The sequence below is a fragment of the Scatophagus argus genome, chromosome 7, assembly GCF_020382885.2.
Source record: "Scatophagus argus isolate fScaArg1 chromosome 7, fScaArg1.pri, whole genome shotgun sequence".
Taxonomy (NCBI): Eukaryota; Metazoa; Chordata; class Actinopteri; family Scatophagidae; genus Scatophagus; species Scatophagus argus.
In genome coordinates, this window is record NC_058499.1 from 6,749,325 (window position 1) to 6,772,423 (window position 23,099).

The 23,099-nt window shown below is 39.6% G+C and overlaps 2 protein-coding genes and 1 long non-coding RNA gene across 9 annotated transcripts in view; 2 read left to right on the top strand and 1 right to left on the bottom strand.

The window, feature by feature from the left end:
- Window positions 1-10,989, top strand: part of parvb (parvin, beta) — a 13,736-nt gene extending 2,747 nt beyond the window's left edge. For 2 of the 3 annotated variants that reach the window (XM_046393385.1, XM_046393387.1), the window contains exons 2-13: window positions 3,804-3,893; window positions 4,796-4,866; window positions 4,950-5,052; window positions 6,625-6,765; window positions 7,300-7,415; window positions 7,522-7,580; window positions 7,720-7,739; window positions 8,417-8,478; window positions 8,571-8,639; window positions 8,771-8,872; window positions 8,971-9,043; window positions 9,858-10,989. In XM_046393385.1, the coding sequence (XP_046249341.1) occupies window positions 3,804-3,893; window positions 4,796-4,866; window positions 4,950-5,052; window positions 6,625-6,765; window positions 7,300-7,415; window positions 7,522-7,580; window positions 7,720-7,739; window positions 8,417-8,478; window positions 8,571-8,639; window positions 8,771-8,872; window positions 8,971-9,043; window positions 9,858-9,934 (983 nt within the window). In that variant the 3' untranslated portion in view covers window positions 9,935-10,989. Of the gene's footprint in view, window positions 1-706; window positions 1,616-3,803; window positions 3,894-4,795; window positions 4,867-4,949; window positions 5,053-6,624; window positions 6,766-7,299; window positions 7,416-7,521; window positions 7,581-7,719; window positions 7,740-8,416; window positions 8,479-8,570; window positions 8,640-8,770; window positions 8,873-8,970; window positions 9,044-9,857 lie in introns of those variants that run through there. The other variant, XM_046393386.1, reaches the window with a different exon arrangement.
- Window positions 1-12,930, bottom strand: part of LOC124061513 — a 17,430-nt gene extending 4,500 nt beyond the window's left edge. The window contains exons 1-6 of one of the 3 annotated variants that reach the window (XR_006843766.1): window positions 12,724-12,930; window positions 8,937-9,015; window positions 4,752-4,871; window positions 3,801-3,897; window positions 1,545-1,587; window positions 1,231-1,339 (exon numbers count right to left, since the gene is read on the bottom strand). This is a non-coding gene — a long non-coding RNA (uncharacterized LOC124061513). Of the gene's footprint in view, window positions 1-1,230; window positions 1,340-1,544; window positions 3,294-3,800; window positions 3,898-4,751; window positions 4,872-8,936; window positions 9,016-12,723 lie in introns of all 3 variants that reach the window. The other 2 variants (XR_006843767.1, XR_006843765.1) reach the window with 2 other exon arrangements.
- parvg (parvin, gamma) lies at window positions 12,301-23,099 on the top strand. 3 transcript variants are annotated; one of them, XM_046393390.1, is made up of 13 exons: window positions 12,301-12,608; window positions 13,276-13,412; window positions 14,934-14,998; window positions 15,632-15,734; window positions 15,931-16,074; window positions 17,178-17,293; window positions 17,439-17,494; window positions 17,576-17,610; window positions 17,724-17,785; window positions 18,450-18,518; window positions 18,665-18,766; window positions 19,967-20,039; window positions 22,596-23,099. In XM_046393390.1, the coding sequence occupies exons 2-13, from the start codon at window positions 13,361-13,363 to the stop codon at window positions 22,667-22,669; spliced, it is 951 nt and encodes a 316-aa protein (XP_046249346.1). In that variant the 5' UTR covers window positions 12,301-12,608; window positions 13,276-13,360; the 3' UTR covers window positions 22,670-23,099. The 3 variants fall into 3 exon arrangements, with proteins under 3 accessions (XP_046249346.1, XP_046249345.1, XP_046249344.1); XM_046393389.1 differs by having other exon boundaries at window positions 13,291-13,412; XM_046393388.1 differs by having other exon boundaries at window positions 13,306-13,412.

The following is a 23,099-nucleotide window of genomic DNA, read 5'->3' on the forward strand; positions in this document are numbered from 1 at the left end:
ATTTCTGATAATTTATTATTGACCTAACAGTGATTGGTAGTCATTATCCAGGCGAGTCATTGCCATTTCAAATACAGCAGAGTACCGCAAAAAGTACTTCAAGTAAATATGCGAGTATATGAACTGTCAAGTGAAGTTTAGTCAGTTTTATTTATATTAGAGGCTGATGTTGTAACAAGAAATTTACAGAGAATGTATTTAATACACTGTAATTTTCCAACATTCACTCTTTTAAAGTCACCAGAGAGCCCTGAAATGTTTATTTTCCATCCACAAATCATCCCGCTCCCGCTGTACATCTCAGTCAAAATTCTTAAAAACGTGGTTTAATAAAATATAACAGAACCTTACTGAAAATGTGAGCAACAGGTTGTCATGCAGTAGTCGTACAGGAAAGGGAGAAGCAACAGACGTACAATTCCAATATTAAGCGGGTAAAGCACATCGCATTAAAGAATCAGAAGTAAATATTAGGTGTAAGAAGTTGAAGGCCCCCTGTGGTGCACACTCAGTCACACTGTTGTTTCCTGGCTGCTGTTACTCACTGCTGCCTGTGTTGGTGTAAATAACCAAAGCTATATATAAGATCCAGTCTGTTTCCTACATACTTCTGCATTATTTATATCTTCTGTGCCACAGCAAACCTCCTCCTCCTCCTCCTCCTCCTCCTCCTCCTCCTCCTCCTCCTCCTCCTCCTCCTCCTCCCCCCTCGGGAGCAGCGGAACCAAACCAGTCGAGGTCGATTTCAATCTGCTTTGTTTACGATGTCAACTGATTATACTCAGAGCGTTAAAGCTAAAGAAGTGTGACCATATGTTGCTCCTGTAATCTTGACTTATCATTTCATCCTTTCCCATGATGGTCTGATGCCACTTGGGAGCTTTTTACATGAATTTGCGCCATGAAGACAGCATAAGATAAATGCACCCGACTGCAGGCTTTCAGGTTGCATTCAGTCAGTGTAATTCTGTTAACAGGAATACAGCTGCTGCCTGGCTGATTGATTATCTGCCCCAGCAAAACATATTAAGGTCTCCATTCACATGCCTGTTGACTTATTCACTGAAACAAGCCTGTTCTCTTGTGTTGCTGTGGAATTACTAGTTCACAGCTGGTTTTAACAGCTGTAAGGACAAAAACATGAACTTGACATTGCTGGAGTGAGAAAAATAAAAATCCTCATGCGTTGATATGGACATAACGTGAAAGGATATTCGGTCGACACAATACCTGCCACACGTCGGTGAAGCCTGTCCCGTGTCCACGGTTTGACGGGCCAGAGGGTGATAGTGTGGCAGATTTGCTCTGGCGTGTTCACGTCCAGTGTGGTGTCTCCTTCCTGTCCATGCAAACACACACACACACACACACACACCCGTCAGAGTCTCCTGTAACAGGACCGCAGAGGTGGGGTGGAGGGTTGTGACAGAAATAAACACGTGATGACGCCCCTGCCACTGTTCAGTCCTACAGACTGCGATTCACACACACACTCACACACATATATCTTCACATACATACGCTCTACATACTGCATTTTCTACCTTCGCTCTTCGCTGCCATCAGGGGGGGGACATGGCGGCACTGCTGTGTGGGACCAAGAGGAAGAAACAAGGTAACATGGTTTTAATGTTTGAGGAACTTTCAAGTGGAAAATGGGGAAGCAGGACATGTTGCTTTAGTGCACTGTAGGCTAATATCCAGCAAGATTTAAGTACTATAAGTCACTGTCAAATGTGCACTTAACATTACTGGATCGGCTGTGTGTGTTTTTGTGGAGGTTGATGTTATATTTCTGGAAAGCCGAATGGAAGTATTTTTATTTCCACGTATCATTCTCCATAAATTTGCCTTCGAAAATTAATTAGATTGTATAATTTGACTCTTTTCATCCACCTTGTTCTGGGTGAAGTGCCAAAGCTCTGCCTAGCTCAGCGCAAGAGCAGCAGTAATGCAGTCGCATGGACATGGAGGGAGGAAGCAGCGCAATTATGATGAAATGCAGCAAGCTCGCTCTGTAATTACAAAGCAAAGCTGCTGATCTGTTGTGAGATTCAGGACTCGGGTCTTATGAGGCGGCTGGATCAGATAGGAAACCCGTGGAGACCTCCTCCTCCATGGGCTAATTTTGCACATCCTCTCTTTGTACACTTTGAAGTTAAGATTTTGTCCAGATTGTACCACAAACATACTGTTAGAGGCTGTTTTTCAATATATTTGCGATTGTAAGAATTGATTTCGCATGCTTTTAATTTGAAAAGGAGCTCATGACACAGCTGTTTGTTCTGTTTCTTTCTTCACTTTGGTTCTCCGTGTAGGTTTTTACAAATAGCAAAGTCAATGAATTGTTAGATTTGAGAGCACTGATTATAGTCGAGTCTGCTGCAGATCTGACAATTTGAAATGCAGAAAGATAAAAGCAAAGTGTCCATTAGAGGAAGAAAGCCTTTAAATCCCCAGGGTGTCTCTTCAGTCAGCAGTGAAAGCATCGAAGTAGAAATGGATTTTAGCCTGACTCGAGTTGTGTCTTCATGTTTGTTGCCTTTTGTCACCTTTAGTGATCTCTCATGTTCACTGTTTAAGACTAAATTCTCATTTTAATCATATTTTGAGTATGTTGTGTGGTTACGCTGGAAAAATAACGGAATTAAACACTCTTAAATCCTGAGATACTCGGTTTTAAATTGCTTTTGAATGGGACATTGAGGGACGCTGCTGCCCCGTAAGGCAGCTTCTAGTGAAAAGGAAAGAGTCTCACATGGTGGGAAGTGACAGACGTGTGGCAGATCAAAATTCCCAGACAAACGTTTCTTACAAGCTGTTTCTGAAGTTTCTGCAATTCACAGCTGAACAACAGCTTCCACCAGTGTAGAGCTTTGTTTTAGGACAATATGCTTCGTTATGAAGCGAAAGTGGGTGCGATATACTATATATAGACAAAAGTATTGGGACATCTGACCATTACACCAACAGAGACTTTAATGACACTGTATTCTAAATACACAGACAGCTTTGCGGCTATAATAACTTCCATTCTCCTGGAAAGGCTTTTCACAACATGTTGGAGTGTTTCTGTGGGAATTTTTGCCCGTTCATGCAGTCGAGCATTTGTGAGGTCAGACACTGATGGAGGACCAAAAGGCCTGGTTCACAATCTTCGTTTCAGTTCATCCCAAAGGTGATGGATGTGATTGAGGTCTGGACTCTGTGTGGGCCAGTCAAGTTCTTCTACCCCAAACTCATCCAACCATGTCTTTATGGAGCTTTGCTTTGTGCACTGGGGCACAGTCATGCTGGAATAGAAAAGGGCCTTCAACAAACTGTTGCCACAAAGTTGGAAGCATAGAATTGCCCAAAATGTCTTGGTGTGCTGAAGCATTAAGATTTCTCTTCACTGGAAGTGAGGGGCAGAGTCCAACCCCTGAAAAAACAGCTTCATAAAGAGTCTGGGTACTTTTATCTTATGACCCTGTGAAAACCTTCATAAATTCCAACTTGTTTGGCTCTGACTGATGCTGACACTAAACTCGCGGTGATGTTGCACTAAAACTGTTACCAGTGACACTGACAAGCTTTCTCCTCATTGTGTCCTTTGATTTCTGCCCCACAGCCTTGTTAGTAGTAGCAGTAGATGTTCATGTTCTTTTCATTCACTTCCTAAACAAATTTTGTTTCGGTTAATCCTTTCAATTACTTATGAGGGAGACTTTCAATAAAGTCTGCTTTTTATTGATTTGTTTTATTGAATTTGTTGAGCCTGTTTTTGATGTTTGTGTGTGTTTGTGTTTGTGTTGTCTCACCAGTGAGCGATCTCCATGAGGAGGGGAAAAATGCCATCAACGCTCCCATGCTTCCCACGGGGACAGACATCCATCCAGAGGACACACTGATGGGTATCTACACAAATAAACACACTTATGGACATCCAAAGAACTGCAACTGCACTGTGGTGGAATATAACAAAGTGCATTTGCTCAAATATGCTACTGAAGTACAATTTTTGAGACCTTCTAGAATACTTTACTTGAGTTTTTCCATTTTCTGCTGCTTCATACTTCTACCACTACATTTCAGTGGGAAATATTGTCATTTTCACTCTGCTGCATTTATTTGACAGCTTTAGTCACTAGCTCATAAAATCCAACCTTTTGGCATGTGACATTTCAGATGTGTATGAGTTGTTAGCAGTTCGACCCAACAGACATTTCCCCTTCAAACCTCTCACGTGGTACCATTGAAATCGTTGTTTGAGGCCCAATGAGGTCGAATTATTTAATATTGCACACAAAGTCCCAAAAACTCCTGCCCAGTTTTGTAGAAAAACATTTCATCTTCTCTGGTAATCATCTCCCGACCCCTCAGATTTATGCTGTGACCTGTCAAGGGGGGGCGCAACCCTCTTCAACCCCCCTTCTAGTTTGTAGTGTTACTGATACTGCATTTGCATTTCCAATATTTTCAGGCTTCTTGAAAGTTTTTTGCAGCCTTCTGTCAGAGGTTACTGAGGTCACAATATGAATATGTTGACACTTGTTGAGTAAATGGGGACTTTGACAGTGGAGGAGCAGGAAATGAAAGTGGGTGGAGAGGAGACACCTTTGTCATCAGTTACCATGTGAATCACTCTTCATAGGAACACGTGTGTGTGTGTGTGTGTGTGTGTGTGTGTGTGTGTGTTTGTGCCTGTAGGTTTGATGTTTATGCAAGACAAAAAATATGTCTGCATTCAAATGTCATGAACTTCCACTCACATTTCCACTGACTCTCTTAATGTCTCTCATATTATGTTCACCAGAGGAGAACGCTGAGAGGATCATGCTGGATCCAACATCGCGGGAAAATCCTAAATTCAAAGATCTTCTCAAGGTAGTCTGGGAACATATCAGAAAAGAGCACAAAGAGAGAGAAAGTTTGACTGTAGGTTTCATGGTGTGGCGATGTGTGTCCAGGTCCTGATTGACTGGATCAACAGCGAATTAGAGGAAGACAGGATCATAGTGAAAGACTTGGAGGAGGACTGTTATGATGGACAAGTGCTCCAGAAGTTATTTGGTGAGACACTCTCACAACCTCTTTGTATAAGTTCTATAAGCTTCTATATTACTACTAGTGCCAAAACACTTACACTGCAATTCTTTATGAAAAGATTATCAGAGGTGAAGTAGTGTTAATTCAGAGCATACTGTTTTTAGATATTTTTTTTTTTCCCTCGAATTTCCCTTGGGATCAATAAAGTATCTATCTATCTATCATCTATCTATAGGCCTTGCACTGGTATGAAAATCTGCAGTGAATTTCTGCACTCTGTCAGCAGTGTGTTGGAAATGCAAAGATTTGGTCACATTTGGACTTTTGTCCTGCACCAAACTCACAATATGAAACAACATATTTACATATAAAAAGCAACAGGTTGTGTCATCTGATCAGGAATTGAGTCAACTTACAGTTTTATTTCCAGCCTGTGTCTTGTAAAAATATGTTTTATTTAATTTATTATGTGACCAAACGTTGCACTTTATTTATTGCTGACAGTGAGCAGTTATCCAGCACTTTGTTATTCACCTGTATGTACCAGCTGTGTATTAGTCAGAACATGAATGACCTGTAAGTACGCAGTATTATCTCCAGTTAGTATTAAACGTACTTTGATGAAGACTACACAGTTCACTCAGGACATTTTATTCACTGAAGCACTTTTTTTTAAACCAAAAACTGTAATATTACAAACTCTCTTTAACAAAGCTCTTTTATTGACGCATTATTGTCTTCTCAAATGTCCACTGCGATAAATGTGTATTCACCAGGTTGCTGCTGTGTTCAGTAAAGCTTTGGTGTCTTTGCTCTGCCAGGCCCTTCCCCCTCATGTCTATTAGTTTTCCTTTTATGGGCTGAAACTGTTTGTAGTTCTAGTTGTTAGCTAAATATAAAATGGGAAAGGTTTTTAGTGGTTATGTGTAACAGATGTGTATGTAAGAAGCAAAAAATAGACATGATACTTGGTTAAATATGTTGCAGAAGTGTCACAGAACACAGCAGGACAAGTTTTCTTAAGTGATGTGTGATTTCTTCATTTCTGTTAAAGCCTTTTCCAGTTTTCACGCTCCTTTATCACATCTGAACCTCACGTAACCTCAGTCTTTTATGGCCTCAATGTCTGTTTTAGATTTCAGTTTTTTTTATCAGTGTTGCTGTTTATGTTTTCTTTATATTTGGAGTCACACCCGTGAGACAAGCTTTCTAAATCCTGTTTCTTACCGCTGCTCATCAGAGCAGTGAAGTCTTAGTTTGCAAGTCATTTTCTGTGTCTGCAGCCACCACATTTGTACATCAAGATCATCACATCCTTGTTTTCCAGCACACTGAGATGGACATGAAAAACATTTTGTCATGCACTTCTTTGGTTTGAGGCACTTTGTATGGCCACAAAAGCACAGGGACGTCTGTCTTTTATGTAAATGGAGGCTTTTTTTTCGCTAGTTGACCCATTTTGAAAGCATCCCTTTTTCATCTACATGTGACTTCCTTTCATTTGAGAGGACCACCTGTTCATTCTCTTCTGTGCATGCAGGGTCTTTCCTTGTTTATATGAGCTGATATCTCTGATTTCTGTGCTGTTGTTCACAGAAAAGTTGTCGGGTAGGAAGCTGAACGTGGCCGAAGTGACCCAGTCAGAAATCGGCCAAAAGCAGAAGCTTCAGATGGTTTTGGAGGCCGTCAACGAGGTGCTGAGGCCTCACGGCTGGACCATTGAATGGAGTGTGGACTGTGAGTGTTATGTTAGTTTCAGTGACTTTACATCCTAGACTGGTAGTCCAGTGATTAAGTGCTGCACTCTCATACAGCTGGATGAACTTATAAGAGACAGATCAAAAAAAGAATTGTGAAAATTAAAGCAACAGAAGTGGGTATACCTTCACTTTTAGTCTGGGTCAAGCATCGAAAACCGGAGCCTACATTTCTCATAATGCATCTCTTTCAATAGATTTTCGTCGTTGTGCTTATTTCACGATACTTTGTAAGCTTTAATGAAACAGTTTCAGAAGAATGTATACCTGTTTATAGTTAGTTAGGTGTGACAAATGACAAGCAAACTTGATTGCACTTGCAGAAGGGCAGGATGCCCCTTTAGAGCATAATTTGCATAAAAACATGTTGCATTTACTTGATCCCGTACAGAATTTTGAGGAACTTTATTCACGCTTCACCAACTGTTACCTCTTGTGTTTAGAAAGGTACATCGTTGCGTTTGTTTGCAGTGTGAAAGACCTCTTGGTCCTCTCATTTGATTTACTGTTCCAGCCATCCATTCAAAGAACCTGGTGGCTATTGTCTACCTGCTGGTGGCTCTCGCTATGCACTTCCAGGCCCCCATCAGACTGCCTGAACATGTTTCTGTACAAGTGGTGGTAGTCAAGGTAAAGTGTCTAATCAAGCTCACACAGGCATTTTCATAATGTGCATTCACAATTCAAGTTATTGTCTCAGTTGTTAATTTGAAGCGTTTTGATTTTGTGTGAGCAGAAACGAGAGGGCATCCTGCAGACTGCTCTTGTGACCAAAGAGCTGACGAGCACCACAGAGTGAGAGCTGAAACAGTTTCCTTCATAATTTTATCCACAGTGATTCTGATATTATATTAATGTTCTAATGTAAAGTACTAATAATGTTTATTTTAATATTGCAGTAGTTTTTCAAACAACTTTTTGTGTTGTTTTTCAGAATGATGATGGGAAGGTTTGGTGAGTCTCAGCTGTATATCATGTTACAGTGTAATGGAAATGTTGGAAATTACTTTTATTGTTTCTTTTTTTATTTTTCTTAAAGGACTAGTTCAATCTTTAGGGAAATGCTGTTCATTTTCTTGCTGAGAATTAGATGAGACGACTGATGCTACTCCCAAATCTGTTAAATTTTACGCTGCAGCCAGGAGACGGTTAGCAGTAATGTAAAGACTGCAAACACAGGATGCAGTTAGTTTAGTTTGGTCCAAAGGTAATAAATCTGCTCAATAATTTGCGTGTTATACCTCAGTTATTTACTTCAGACAAAGATGGAAGTGTAAAAATAAAATGAATAAATTGTTGTTCAGCCGAGAAGAACAGAAATAGTGCACCACCCCCTGTAAAACGCAACTTTTTATTTTTTACCTTTTTAATTCTTATGAGCTGAACAAACAAGACATAACATGATAATTAGTGAGCTTTATAGATGCGTTACCTTTGGACAGATCCAGGCTAACTGTTTCTATCTGTTCATTATGCTAAGCTAAGCTAACAGCCTCTGGCTGTAGTAGTGGTATATCTACAGAATGGGTATATGAGTGATTGATCTTATCCTTTTGGCATCTTTGACATTTCTCAAAATGTCTTTTCCTTTGAGTATTCATAACGTTAGAATTCCTTCTTATTGATAACAGAGAGGGACGCGTTTGACACTTTGCTGGATCACGCACCTGACAAGCTCAACGTAGTAAAAACGGTATTAAAGACCTTTTTTTGCCTCATAAAGTATAATATAGTAATATAAGTTTATTATAAACATGATTAATAATTTGTTCATCTTGGTACCAGTCGCTCATCACCTTTGTGAACAAACACCTGAACAAACTGAACCTGGAAGTGACTGAACTGGAATCGCAGGTAGAGATGCCAGTGACGCGTCACATGCACGATTTCATTTTCAAATGCATTTAATCTATTCTGATCTACTTATGTAGTTTTAATATTGGATGTGGTGTAAATCTTCATGCAGTGTGTCTGTGTGCGTGCAGTTTGCTGATGGAGTGTACCTGGTCTTACTGATGGGCCTGCTGGAAGACTACTTTGTCCCTCTGTACAACTTCTTCCTCACCCCTGAGAGCTTTGAACAGAAGGTGATTACACCCTCAAAAACTCAAATTTGTTGGTCAAATGAGAAGATTTTTTTTATCCACTTACCAATACACTGACCTTCCCTTTTGCGTTCCGTCAGGTTCACAATGTGTCCTTTGCCTTTGAGCTGATGCAGGATGGAGGTCTGAAGAAACCCAAAGCCAGACCAGAAGGTATTTTATCGACATAGCATACATTACAGAAGTTTTGCTTTGTTCCTGAGCCCGGATAGAAGACATAAAACATGAGAAGATTTTATGGAGGCAAGGAGGAAATTACAAGTCTTTTGCGCCAATAGTGGACCATTTAAAAGGTAGCAGTAATACTAAAGGTTGTCCAGCAGATGGAAACCTTGCCTCACCCTCAAACTCTAATGCTGGATGACTGTTGCTGAGTTCTTTCAGCTTTGAGCTATACTTGGTTGTCCAGTTTGTTTTAATTTAAGAGAAGCATTTAAGCATTTATGGTTAAAAAAAAGAAAAAAAAATCAAATCAAGGCTTACTGGCTTCAGCGCCTTGTTGCTATTATGATGATTATTACTTAGCTCAGAGGTTCCCAAAACCCCCTTTCTTGTCTCTAAGAAAAGATAAGTCTCAAGCCACAAACCTGTCTTAAATGATTTAACAAAGACCTAGTTGTGGAGAGGAATTATAACAGGCAAATAAGCAATTATGTAGTACATCATGTTACTGACAAAGAGAACAAAGTATTTTTGAGCCTGTATCCTGGTAATAAGCAAATTCTTGGAAGCTATTTTAAGCTCTATTTCTTTTCCAAGGAAAGTAGTCCAACGGCAATCATAAAAGAAGCTCCTTTTGCATTGTAAATGATTTTATGGTAGTGCAGCTTGTGCTTAAATGTTCCAAGGAAACAATTTTTCTTTTATAATTGTTTTGTACAGGCCCAAATTTCCCCCTGAAACCTTTCAAAAGGGTTCAAGTTCTGTAAAATCTAATGATCTCCGCTGTCTCAATTTTGCTTTCCAGATGTTGTCAACCTGAACCTCAAGTCCACCCTCAGAGTTCTCTACAACTTGTTCACCAACTACAAAAACTCAGAGTGAACTTTTGCAGTTTCACCCCCTGATATTACTTTGAACACTGTCCTATGTCTGCGCTGACATTATGCATTACAGTCTGGACACTGGAGGAGACCAACTGGGACTGAAAGTTATCATTATATAGGAATTAAAAAGACCCATGGGGAGTAGCCTGAAAAAGGCTATGAATGTTAGTATTTAATCTTCTGCAAATGTCAGTATTTATTTATTCCTTCCTCGAATGTTAACTGCAACCCAAGGAACCCTGCAACCTTTAGCCTGCATTTGAATACACAGACTAGCTGTCAAGGGAAAACTGTATGAGAGCATAATAATAACTAGACAACATTTGTGTGTTAAATTCAACTCTCCATCACAGAATATTTAAGAAAGTTGAAAATGCTTTGTGTACGTAACAGATCATCATTTTGGGCGATACATTGTTTACTTTCTTGAAAAGAGTTTTTAAGATTGATAACCACTCTCATGTTTGCTAAATATCAAGCTAACACTAGAGCCAGAAGCCAGTTAGCTCAGCTAGCTTAGCGTAAAGGTTGGAAACGGGTGGAAACTGCTAGTCTGATCTCGTTCAAAGTTAACTAAATCTGCTCAGACCTCTCACTCTCTCTCCTAAGCTCACTTAACACCTCACATTATATCTCAGCCATGGAACTTACATAATACTCAAAAGAGTAGTGACAGCAATGTGCACATTTTGTCTTTTGATATAGTCCTCATCAACTGAAGGGGAAAATCCATCAGCAAAGTGTGTTCAGGAAGTTTTCTTGTTCATTTTAACCGCATTCTTTTTAAATTTAAAACTTTATTTTGATGATATACTGTCCATAGCCAAAAGCTGTAGTGGCAGATAATGCCACTCTGCTAAGCTAGTATTGTTAGCGAGTTTTGCTTTTAAGCTTCATCACAACTGGATTTAGCTGCTTCATTAAGTTATGTGGTAAACAAACTATACCACAGAGTTACAAAAACATATTTATAGGTAGCAGCTAGACAAAACAAAAACAAAAACAAAAAAACAGCAAGTCAATTTAGTTAGCTTTAGTTAAGTCTAGCTGCAGCTGTCTCTTCAGGTAGCTGTTACATGAAATAACCCTTTTTCTGTAGCTGTAGTTTGAGTTACTGCAAACTTTATTTATTTATTTTTTACAGATAATAAACACTTCTGTTGCATAATAATTTAGGTTATATGTCACAAAGGCACACCCTGGTCTTAACTTAGCTTTGACCAAATACACAGAATTTTGCATTTGTATCCCCCAAACCGTTTCCATCTTTATGCTCAGCCAAGATAATTGGCAGCTTGCTCGTATCTTCGTATTTACTTGACGGATAGCAAAGTGATGTTGAGCAAACATTCAACAAGAAATTGAATAAATGTTTTCCAAAATGTTGAACTATCCCATTGAGAAACTTGAAATGCTTTGTATTATAATATAAAATATATTATCTAAAAATGCTTTGGATATTTGGATATATATATTGCTTTTATGGCTGAATGACCTGTGAATGGTTCTTATTTACTCTGAACTATGCACACCACATCTCACGCTATATTTTAAGTGCAGCGTGCCTTTGTTGTCCCAGGAGAGCCCCAGTCAGAGTATTTTCATATTGACTGGCCATTTGGACGAGTCTCGAGGACACATGGACCTCTCACTGCTCTCCTGAGGCAGAGCTGGTCCTGCGGCGCCACCTGGGGACCTGCTAAGATGTACAGTGCACAACTACTCATCTATTTTAGAGCCGGGCTGAATTATTGAGAGTGGATGAGTCAATCTAAACCGTGCTAGATGCTAGATGCTAGATGGCTCACCCCTGTGCATTTTTTTTTTTTTTATCTTGCCAATCAAGAAATAAACGCCTGGAATCAAACAGAATGAGAATTTCATTTTGTCTCTTACTTGCGTGATAGGTTAGATTTGCTCCGGCTTTTGTGCGAGATTGGCTTTGGAACAGCCAATTCCTGCAATTTGGGTTTATCTAAAGGAATTATGGGTTTATTTTAGGCCTTTATTTTCTTGTCTCATTCCTTTGTTGCTATGGTAACCTTCTACATCCCCCAAATTGCCCCTTCGTCAAGCTGATGGGTGGTCCTTTCTCTTTTCTTCAACAAGGCCAGTGCACATACAGAATGGAGAAGGCTGGAGACCAGATGACAGCAAATTGAACCAGCCGGGCGCAGATGGAGATGTGTGAGTTGAGTCTGAGTGGTTCAGGCCTCTGAGTGTCACGTTTCTCTTGGCCTCCCTCAAGTGTGGTTTTCTAAACAATACATTTGTAGGCCTACCCAAGAGTCTTCCTTGTTTTCTCAATCTCGACACATACTTATTAAAGCCTCGAATGCAGTTTGTGACACAGGACATGAACACACTTAACTGAAAACACTGCACAAAGCCAGTATCAAAAGGGGGAAGTGCTACCTTCTTCTCTGCCACATCCTCTTATTTGTGCTTATCTTCCGTTCTTCCACCGACCCAGTGACATGTTATTTTCTAACGGTTTGAAATTGAGTCCAGTCAGACATTTTTTGTTGATAGAATTCACAAGAGGCTCTATTCAGATTGAGTGCAGCCCTCCACTTCTTCTGTCGCTGTTTTGACAGGAGTTGACATCAGTTAAGGAATTCAGTTCAGCTGAACTCATCAAATTCTGTGTCAAGTCGCTCAGAGTGCTGAAGGTAAGCTTATTCGAAAGCACTTTTTTGTTTATGACCTTGTTTGAAAGTTACTGTCAACCCCAGGAAAAGGAAGCCACACACACATAAAACACACAGGAAAAGAAAAGTTGCTCACCGAGGCTTTTCTCCTCTTCAGATCCAGGAAACAACAGAGTGACATGCTCCAGGTCACGTCTGTTTTGTCAAACTGCGTTGCTTTATGTGTTTGTTGTGCTTGTCTCAGACAGTATGATTCAAAAATGTTCATATGGAGAGGTGCAGCCCTGCAGATCTGTGGAGATCTACAGTACTTGATCTTTTCAGTTCTAGGTGTGTCACTAAAGAAGACAGAAGGAAGTGAGGAAACTTAACAACTTCCTTCTTTGGTTTGACAAGTTTTTGACCATTGACCATTCTGGCCTTCTCTGTGCTTTTTAGAAACTTCTTGACGCACTCTGACAAAAACAGCCCTTTTAAAATTAATTCAGAAACCAACATTAGAAATTCATTGTAGTTGAGCTGAGCACAAGACTTTGTTCTTCATACCCGAAAATCAGAAAATTAGAAATACAAGATAGATAACAATAAAGCTACACAGCAGTAAGTAAAATATGTTCAAAGAGTGAATTTCTGCCAGAGATGTTGATGGACAAAGCGTTTCTTCAGTCTTCTCTGTTTTATATTGAAGTACTTCTCCTCACAGTTGACTCCTCTGCAGGCTTTTTTTGTTGACAAGTTGTGAATATCTCACATTGAGGAGAAGGTGAGAAGCGATGGAGACTGATGGAGAGTGTCGCGAAGAGGATGGCACCGAGTCTTTTCAGGGTATGTGTGCATTAAATAAACTGCTAAATATCCTGTTATACATTTTAGTTGCCCTCTTATTATAGCAATTGGTCTCAGTCAGTCATCATGATTTATATAACGCATTTAGAGTCACAAGATTTTCGAGTGTATCTTAAAACATTACTCTGCTACATTTATATCCACTGAAAGAAATTACTGGTGGCTGTCCATACTGAAGAAATAGAAAAAGGAGGATTAAAAAGCGCCTTGATTAGGACAACTCAGACGGCTGAAATATCAGCCATGCCGTTGCATTTTAGAACTTTAAATATATTTTTTTCTACTCGTGAGAAGCCATTTGTTTCCTTCCTTTTCTGATTGATATGAAAACCTATAAGCAGACTTGAGTTGTGTAATCAGTTGCAATGAATATCAGTTCGACATCATTCGTTGGTGAGTCTTGCAGTGCAGACGTTTCAAGTCAGTTTGTACATAAACCTTAAATAACTGATTTTTTGTCTGCTTTGCACAGTATGAACTTGTAGGCAAACAATTGCCTCTTTACAACAGCATTAACAATCATTAGAGTTGTATTTCTGGCTTTCGTAAGTTCAATATTCACTCTTTTTTTAAAACCATTCCCTCCTGGGAGAAATAGCAGGCTCTTCAGCTGCAAAATGCTCCACTATGTTCACCAGCTAGTCATTAAGTTGGAAACAACTCTGCTGAGATAGTTGGGAGTGGATAAAAATAATAAAGATGTTGGGCCTCTGTACTGCAGGTGGTAATTCTCACATTGCTTGTCATTTCACGCGATCATTGATATGTTGATTTGTCTTTAAATTGCAATATTACACCACAAAGATGAACAATTGCAGTCTGAAGTTTTAGCGTGATTTATTATGCAGCTCATGCAAGGCTCAGGCCTCTGCTAATTGATTTTCAGAATACATGGAAAGGGTGCATGGGTTGTCTGGAGGAAACACACTTCCAAAAATACATACAAGTCATGTACTGGAAAAGGGTCAACAAAAATGTAGAGTATGTGTGCAGCCGTGGAAAGTAACTAAGTACATGTACCAAAATACGGTTTTGAGGTACTTTTCTTTACTTTTCTTAACTTTGTACTTCTACTCCATGACATTTCAGAGGCAAATACTGTAGTTTTTACTAAACTGCTACCATGTTATAGATTATTCATCAGTATACAAAGTAGATTAAATGTGCTTGATCTCCAGCAGCCTAAAACACTGCTTATTCCAGAGATATGATATGACACTGACTATTCTGCCCAATGCGTACTTTTACTTTAATACTTTAAGTACATTTTGCAGTTTCCGGCAATTCTTTGTTCTAACAGAGTGCTTTTACATACAGGGGGACATTGCTACTTTTACTTAACTAAAAGATTTGGGTACTTTTTCCACTTGTCTGTGTGTGTGTATTGTCTTTTAATAAATAAATTGTGTTGGGGAGCTGTCACACAATTACAGTATGCAAATCACTATTTATACACACACCATGTACACAATCTGACCAGTGCAGTTTATATTCATGCAGCAGAGAAGCAGAGGCTCATTCAGCCAGCGTCTTTAAAGGACCCCAAACTGGAGAAGTTAAAGGAGGTAAGAGATGAATTCCTGTTATCTGCATACAGACCTTTGTCTGAATCTCTGTCTCCTATTCAACATTTACCACCTTATCAAAGCCTGTCCTGGACTACTGCAGATCCAAGACTCCCTGTGTGTTCTGAGTGGGCTGGAGATAAATGCTACACAGGAAATACATTACAGAGCCTGCATGTATGTGTGGAGTGAAGAGCATGAATAATATCTGATGCAGGGAGAGAGGTGGAAGGATCAGTGAAATTTTAATGAACATAATTATCAGGGGCGATGGGAGGCAGATCAGTGAGCCGTGGCAGGAAGAAGTCAGCAAGAGTCTGCTGGATCAGACTTTAAACCACATTCTGATTGCAAGTGGCAATGAATGAATAAATAACTGAATAAACCTGGAATGTCTCATATGTAGAATTGGGAGGAAAAAACAAAATGAAATATCAGTTATTTTGAGGGATTACTTTGTATTTGTCAGCATTTCCGTCTACTTCAGAATCATATTATCTGAAAGTTGATGGATGGAATTAAAAAATCGAGGTTTCTCGCTGTTTTCCATTTGCCATTTTCCACAGAAACACGTATGCAAGAAGATGAAAGTGTTTGGTGTATCTGACTGTGCAATTAATTTTGTCTTGGTAGACATTGATTTATTGGATCAATAGCACTTTGAAAGTGGAGCACATAGTGGTTCAAAGTCTGGAGGAGGATCTGTATGATGGACTAGTGCTTCATCACCTGCTGTGTGAGTTAATAAACATTTGTATGATTTTATAGTCATTTATCATCGCCTTACTGTCTCTTAGTCATTATTGAGATTTGAAGATGAAAACTAACAAATATTTAACATTGTAGTTCACATAAAAGCTGTCATTTCTTATATCCAAAACACAGTTGTTGCCAGTGAAACCTTACAGATGATGATTCCCTGATTTTTGCAGCCAGGTTGGCCGGTGTGCACTTGTCTGTGGAGGAGATGGCACTGACAAGCACTGCTCAGATCCACAAGCTGGAAGTGATCCTAGAGGAGTTGGACAAAAGGCTGGGCCAGGGGGACAGCAGCCGGATCAAGTGGAACGTCAAACGTGAGTCATGCAGCCGATTGGGCTTCAACAACAAAGCAACCAGTCAACAAATGTTCTCCTCTTCTTCTGGCAACATCTTTGGATTACCACAGAATTTGGTGTGAGCTCAACGGTGCCATGTTAGCTTACACCACCTGTCAGGGATTGTGGTAGAGATGAAATTTACTGACATTATGGTGTTTGAATCAGCTGTTAGTGATTCATTTATTCATCCCAGTGCTGAGTTTAGAAAGCAAAGAGCAGCCACTATAATAGTTTAAATTTTATTCAAGTGTTTGGAGATTGCATTCACTCATCCAAATGCTCCTACATGCATCGTATGACCAAAAAGACAACCTGACTGAAATCTGATCAGATGTCTAATTTGAATGTCCAGATTCTTTCAACATGAGTTGAATTTTGACCAGTTCAAAACTATGATTTCAGTTCTGGTTGATTTGTGGTTAAGTGCGGTTTAATACTACAGCAACCAGTGATCTGATCTTTCAATCATGGCGTGAGCGAAAACAACACTTGAGCACATGTAGTCCTCCACGCAGCAGCACAGCACAGTTAAACTGCTTTGCTGAGAAGCCAAACATGTGCACTCCGGGTTCTTGCTGTATAAAGAACAACTGTATTGTAAGACTAACTAAAACATGTTGGTCTTATATAGTCTAAATGATTAATCAAAAAACATCAAAAAGCTTGTTTCATTATAATCAATAGCGGCCCAATTTGAAACTGGAGCTGAAGCATTTAGCATTTTGTTATTAACAGTTACACTATTTTCTCCCATGCGGTTGTCAGTATAGATTCAGCGTGAGTTTGAAGTCCTCAGACAAATGATTCATTTATCCTTTCTTAACACCGCAATATTTGCTGTCTCTCAGTGAAAACTGCTGTATCAACAGGTAGTTTAACCACAGAGTGTGTGCATACACAGAATGGCTTTGCTGCAAAATGTCAGCATAAATAGCATCAAAAACAGGGTTTGATTGCTTTATAAGATTGAGATCCTTTGTGTCCTTTTTTGTTTCTGTACAAAGAAGTGGTGATTTCTGTCATAACCATGCAAGCTGGTGTTTTTTTGCGCGTTTTGTTCTCTGCTGCCCGCCTGCCAGTCATCCACAACAAAGACCTCCTGGCCACTATTCATCTGCTGGTTGCCATGGTGAGATGTTTCCAGCCTGAACTGGCTTTGCCTCCGAACGTGAAGGTTGAAGTTGTAGTTGTGGAAGTGAGTTTCAGCTTGGACTTTTTTTTTTTTGTTTTGTTTGTTTGTTTGTTTTTCCTGCTCCAAAGCTGCCTTAAACACAGCTTGTTGGAGTTGCTTCTCAATTTATTTTTTTAATTTAATTTCTCAAATTTAATCTTCCATTCAGGTCAGCCAAAGTGGAATCAAATCAGAAATACAGACGGAGGTCCTGACTGAGGAACGGTGAGCACATGTCCCGTGTGATGCTGCAGATGTGAGTTCGAATAATTATTTATTTATTTATTTATTGGGCCTTTTCAACAGGGATGCAGGCTCAGACTCCCCCAGCAATACCAAGAGTAAGTAAAGAGCAGTCGGAGGTTGAGTCGATTTGACATGTTGAATGTCATCAAAACAGCATTACAGCCCAGAGTGACTTTAACACATTTTTCTGGCTGTCTGGTCACCCCAGGGGAAGATCCCATCGAGCAGCTGCTGAAGCTTGAGGCTCACAAGGTCAACACGGTGAAGCAGGTATAACGAGGAGAGGAGGAGGAGAAGTGCTGAGGTAGTTTAAGGAGTTAACCTTTTCATCGCCACAGCCAGTGAGCAAATATTGCTGTGTTAAGAAAGGATAAACTAATCGTTTGTATGAGAAATTAGTGTAACTGTTAATAACTAAATGCTAAATCAACTAAAAGCTTCAGCTCCAATTTCGAATTGGGCCGCTATTGATTATAATGAAACAAGCTTTTTGATGTTTATTTGATTAATCATTGAGACGATTAGATGTTGGCATTGTTAAATTCCAAATATTTAGTTTCTCAGAGTCCAGGTGATGTCTAAACAGATGCGTATTTTAATGAAAGGGAGCAACATTAGCATTCATTTGGAGTCGTGTTTCTTGCCACCTGATAAATGTAAGTTCAGTATTCACTCCTGGCTCTTCAGCTCCGTAAACTCCCTGCTTTAAACCAAATGAAACTCAGACAAAATCTCAGCCTAAATAATGCCAAACCATGAGGGTAACAAAGTCCTTGAAATAAACGGCAGATTATAAGATCACTCTGACTGTATCAACCAAAAGCTTTTGTCACATCTTGATGAAGTATAAAACATGTTTGACACCTTAATACTGTGTGTCAGCGATATAAGATCATGTTGTATTTGAAACTGCCCAACATTGTTCTTTTTTCAGGCCATCCTACACTTTGTCAACCAGAACATGTCAACTATGGGTTTGCAGGTGGCCGATTTGGACAAACAGGTGAAAAACAACAGGAAGCACTCGCTCTTTTTTTTTAGCACTGATAGATTCTCAAGGGAAAATACAAAAGACCGACTGATTACTTCCCCTGAGGTTACATCATCTTCCACCGACAGGCTCCAATGTCCTGTGTGCTTTCTGTCTAGTTTGCTGACGGCGTGATTCTGCTGCTGCTGATTGGACAGCTGGAAGGCTTCTTCATCCCTCTCTATGACTTCATTCTGACTCCTGTCAATTCCTCTGAGATGGTACAGTATGGATTCTGTATGGACTGGAAACACATTAGTGAGAGAGGGTTATCCCCCTCCCCAGAGACACAGCGACACCCTTAAAACACTTAACTTCATTACTTCATATCACCCTGATCATCACCATCCTCATCCCTCTTCCTGCGGACGGTCAAAAGAGAAGCGAATAATTTCAATTAGAATTCATTTTTGACCGATCTTTTGTGAAAGCGTTGCTATAGACACCATCTGCATTATTCTAATACAAAATTATTTTCATTTCTAATTTGCGTTAATCTAATTCCCCACAAGAGCAAAGTAGTTGATGAGCTACAGTACTGTAACAGCTTATTACAATATATCATATGATAAAATTAAGATTTTACAACTCCTATAATGAAATTAGATGTGTGATTAACAGTGTGTCATGGCTCACTTGTAATAATGATATCTTTGATCTCACTTTGCTCGAAGCAATAGGATGAGTCCGTGAAAAAGTTATGACTCTTTTATCACAGATATGACGAGTGCATGAGTAACTTACTGTATGAAGACACTGGCACACTCCTTATTCTACCTTTTTTAACACCTTAAACACTAAAAAACTGGTGACGAACACATGACACATCAGTCATTGCAGAATACATGATAGAAGGTTGTCTCACACATTTGGGATTGGGATTATAACGTGTTTAAATGACCTATAAGGCCTCAATTCACATTCTTAACTTTAACTCAAATTCTTTACATTAAAATTGATTCTTCTGAAAAAAATGAAATTTGCTAAAATAGATCAATATTCTTTCTCATCTAACTCTTGGTAAAAAATGTTTCAAAGTAGCTCTTAAAAATTCACGAGAGTAACATCTGAAATTTTTATTCTCTCGCCGTGATTTACTGTCATGGTTTGACGCTGACAAAAATCCTTAAACCCAACGAGAAACAAGTCAAAACTAACTGCTTATGTAACTTAATTATAGTCACACAGTGATGTTTAAAATAATTAGCCTAATTACCTCATAACCCGTACAAATAACCACAATGACTGTAAGAAATCGCCACAGATATGAGATATTAGAAGGTTATCGTAGGAAATGTAAATACTTCAACTCTAACAGTCAGTGTGGTTATTCCACTTGTAGATCTTTAATAAATTTCACAACAAAATTACATATCAAATTACTCATGTTGTCTGGATGTTTTTCCCCCTCTGACCTCCAGCTTCGCAATGTGACCTTGGCCCTGGACCTCCTTAATGACTCGGGTCTTCAAGTGTCCAGCGTTGAACCACAGGGTGAGGAAATTTTTACTAACATTAAAATGCCAGACTGAAGGAGTAAAGTAACTGCAACAGAAGAATAAAATAAAAATCCCTGCAACTCCAAGACAGCAATGTCAAATTAATTCAGATGGTATCCTCTATCAGGAGCATTTATCTGTGTGACAGGGAAACGCCAAAATCTGTTTGCATGTGAGAGGAGGAGGGGGGGAGGGGTTCGCTCCGGCGGTTTGAGTTAATCTCCACTTCTCGGAGGAGTGTGGGTCTGACGGCGTTTTGGAGGTAAAGAAGGAACGGCACGCTGAATATGAATGAGTGTCGCTCTGAGTATCACTGCAGATGATTGGCTCAGTCCGAGGTCATCATCATTCATTTAGAGAGGAGCAGTGAGGGAGACGTTCTCAAGGGGACGATGTCACTCTGGTGCCCGCTGATAGACACAGGGATTTAACCCCAGCGCCATGGCTATATCTGCTATGTGTGTGTGTGTGTGTGTGTGTGAGTGTGGAAGAAGAGCCGTCATCTGTATTCATGAGCACCGCTACTGTACACCACCCAGTTATCAGACAGAAATATTCTGATTCTATCTGCGCATGGAAATTTTGTCAGCTTCCAACTTGCAGCTGCTGGTTATCAGATTTCTAGCCATTAAATCGCAAGTTTATAATTTGTGGCCTGATTTTGAGCTTTGATCCGAATGATCATACAACAGGATGAGCAGTATGTGAAATTTTTTGGTTTAGTAACAAAAAACATAACAGTAAAAGACTCCCAATGTGAGACAGGCATTCAGAGCATAAATCTGATTAGATTATCTTGATAATTTGTTGGTTTCACATGCACTCATGTAGTAGATTTTATGACATGAAGGGTGATGAACCTTAATCTAATACTTTTAAAGTTCTTTTTTGCCTTCACCAGACTTTGGATAGAGAGACAAAGGAAATGAAGGGACCTGTGATCTAACCAAGAACCACAGACAGACTCAAACTGAATTTTGAATGTGTGTCTTAACTGCTAAACATTTTCAGAGTTGTTTTTTCTGAACTTAAAGTTTCAGTTTGATGTATAAATGTACATTTCTTAGACAGACTGAAGTATTAACTTTTCCCTTCCCTTTTCTAAGACAATTCCAGTCTAGGTGATGGAGGATAAAATCCACAGTCTTTCAAAACTAAGCACAGTTTAAAATGAGGGTATCATGTGGGTAAGTTACAGTGTTTAGTTCAACAAGAAAACACCATCTAAGGAACCAAAAAAGGGTGCGTTTTGTCCAGAGAGGCTGAAACTCTGGAGGATGTCCAAACTCAAACTGATTAGACCCCATAATAAATTTAAATAAACTTGTTATTGTGCAGGCTGTCTGTGGATTTTGTCACCCCTCCTCCATCATTTGCTTTTAAATTGCATTAGAAAGCACACACTCGTGAACCTATCCTTTAATGCTACAAACCGCATTAATATTAAATATAAGAACATGAGAAGATTAAATTAAATGTGCTTCCAACTTCTAACAAGAATTTAATTAAGGTACTTTATGGTTTCAAGTCAATTAATTTAGAAACTACATTAAAAAAATAATAATCAAAATGCCCCACTTTACTGTGGCAGAACTTTAACAGGTCTGCACTGAGCTTCAACCTCAATGCCATTCAGCACATTCTGAATGAACTGCAAAGCCGGCTGTGGGTCAGGTCTTATCTCCCAACATCAGAGCCCAACCTCACTAATGCTCTTGTGGCTGAAATCCCTGCAACCAGGTGCCAAAGATGGAAAAGGTGATAGAGGGCTGTTATAGCAGCACATAAAGGCCTCACGGTTTTGCAATGAGATGTTCAACAGTCACATATGGGTGTAATGTTTCTGTGTCCACTTTTGGCCATGTGGAGTAAGAGTGAAATGGAGCGAATGACTCAGTGAGCTGCCGACTTGCCTCACTGTGTGTGAATCAATCAGAAGCAAATGGATCTGCTTCACTTCCCTGCAGATCCACTATTGACAAAATGCTTTCTATTCTCTCTGAGCTTGAATCTCTCTTTCACAATCACTAAAACATCCCCTCAATAGTGCCTGCTGGCCATAAAGCCAGTGACTGTGAAGTAAATCCTCAGCATGATAACTGTTAATGTAAGGACCAGCACAATTAATCTAACCCAGGAGCAAGTGGCTAATTTAATTCATTTTTAGTGTCTTTTTAATTACCGCCATAATTGCTGTGATGGAATGAGGAATCCCAGCACTCAAGGTCTAAAAGTGGAGCGCGCTGCGTGCATTAATTACGTTAGCCAGTGGTGGAGTCCATCTTCATGTCACATTCACTCAGTTAGTGCATCTCACAACAGGGAGCAATTTTGCTGGGATCTTGTCTCACCAAGGACATATTGATTACATTTCTATCTAATGTATTTTTTGTCCTTCTGATCTATGACCTGTGAGAACGGGCTGTGAGAACAGTTATTAGCTAATGTTGGTAAAAGCATCCTCATGTTTTTTTACTGCCTCGGGGGCTTGGTATGCGCTGATGACACATTATTAATACTCACTGGCCGTTTCCTGTGCATTATGTGACAGATATCGTCTCTCAGGACATCACTGCCACCTTGAAGGTCCTGTACGCCCTCTTCAGGAAGCACAGTGGGAAGTGAGAGATGAGGGAAGAGGAGCGCGACAACCAGAGCCAGAAACGTAGCTGAAGACAGATGGAGTTTTTGGTCAGCTTGTCCTTTCTTGAGTCTCTAAACTGTTGCAAATTGTGTACATTTATTTAAAGGGTTCGGCTGACTGCTTTTAGACTTGGTGATTCTCTCAAGGTAACGTAAAGTAGAAGTGCATGAAGCTTAACAAGCCACACCTACGGTACTCATTGGGGTCTAAGGGCCTCGTCAGACCAGAACTTATGACAACAAAGTTCTGGAGCAAAATGAACTGAATTCAGTTAAATTCCGTGCAGCATAATTGTATTGACTTTGACATGTGAATTTGTGCTTTCCTACACTGATAGAGTATAAACTTTGCTTTGGTTTGCATTCAGTTGTAAAGCAAAAGTTTATTGTGTCAATAAATCTTATAAATAAA

Excerpts from the sequence above, each read along its gene's own strand:
- parvg (XM_046393390.1), top strand. The coding sequence starts at position 13,361 with ATGGAGACTGATGGAGAGTGTCGCGAAGAGGATGGCACCGAGTCTTTT. Across the intron at positions 15,735-15,930 it reads AGTGCTTCATCACCTGCTGT|CCAGGTTGGCCGGTGTGCAC; the intron begins GTGAGTTAATAA and ends TGATTTTTGCAG. Across the intron at positions 18,767-19,966 it reads CTGTCAATTCCTCTGAGATG|CTTCGCAATGTGACCTTGGC; the intron begins GTACAGTATGGA and ends TCTGACCTCCAG.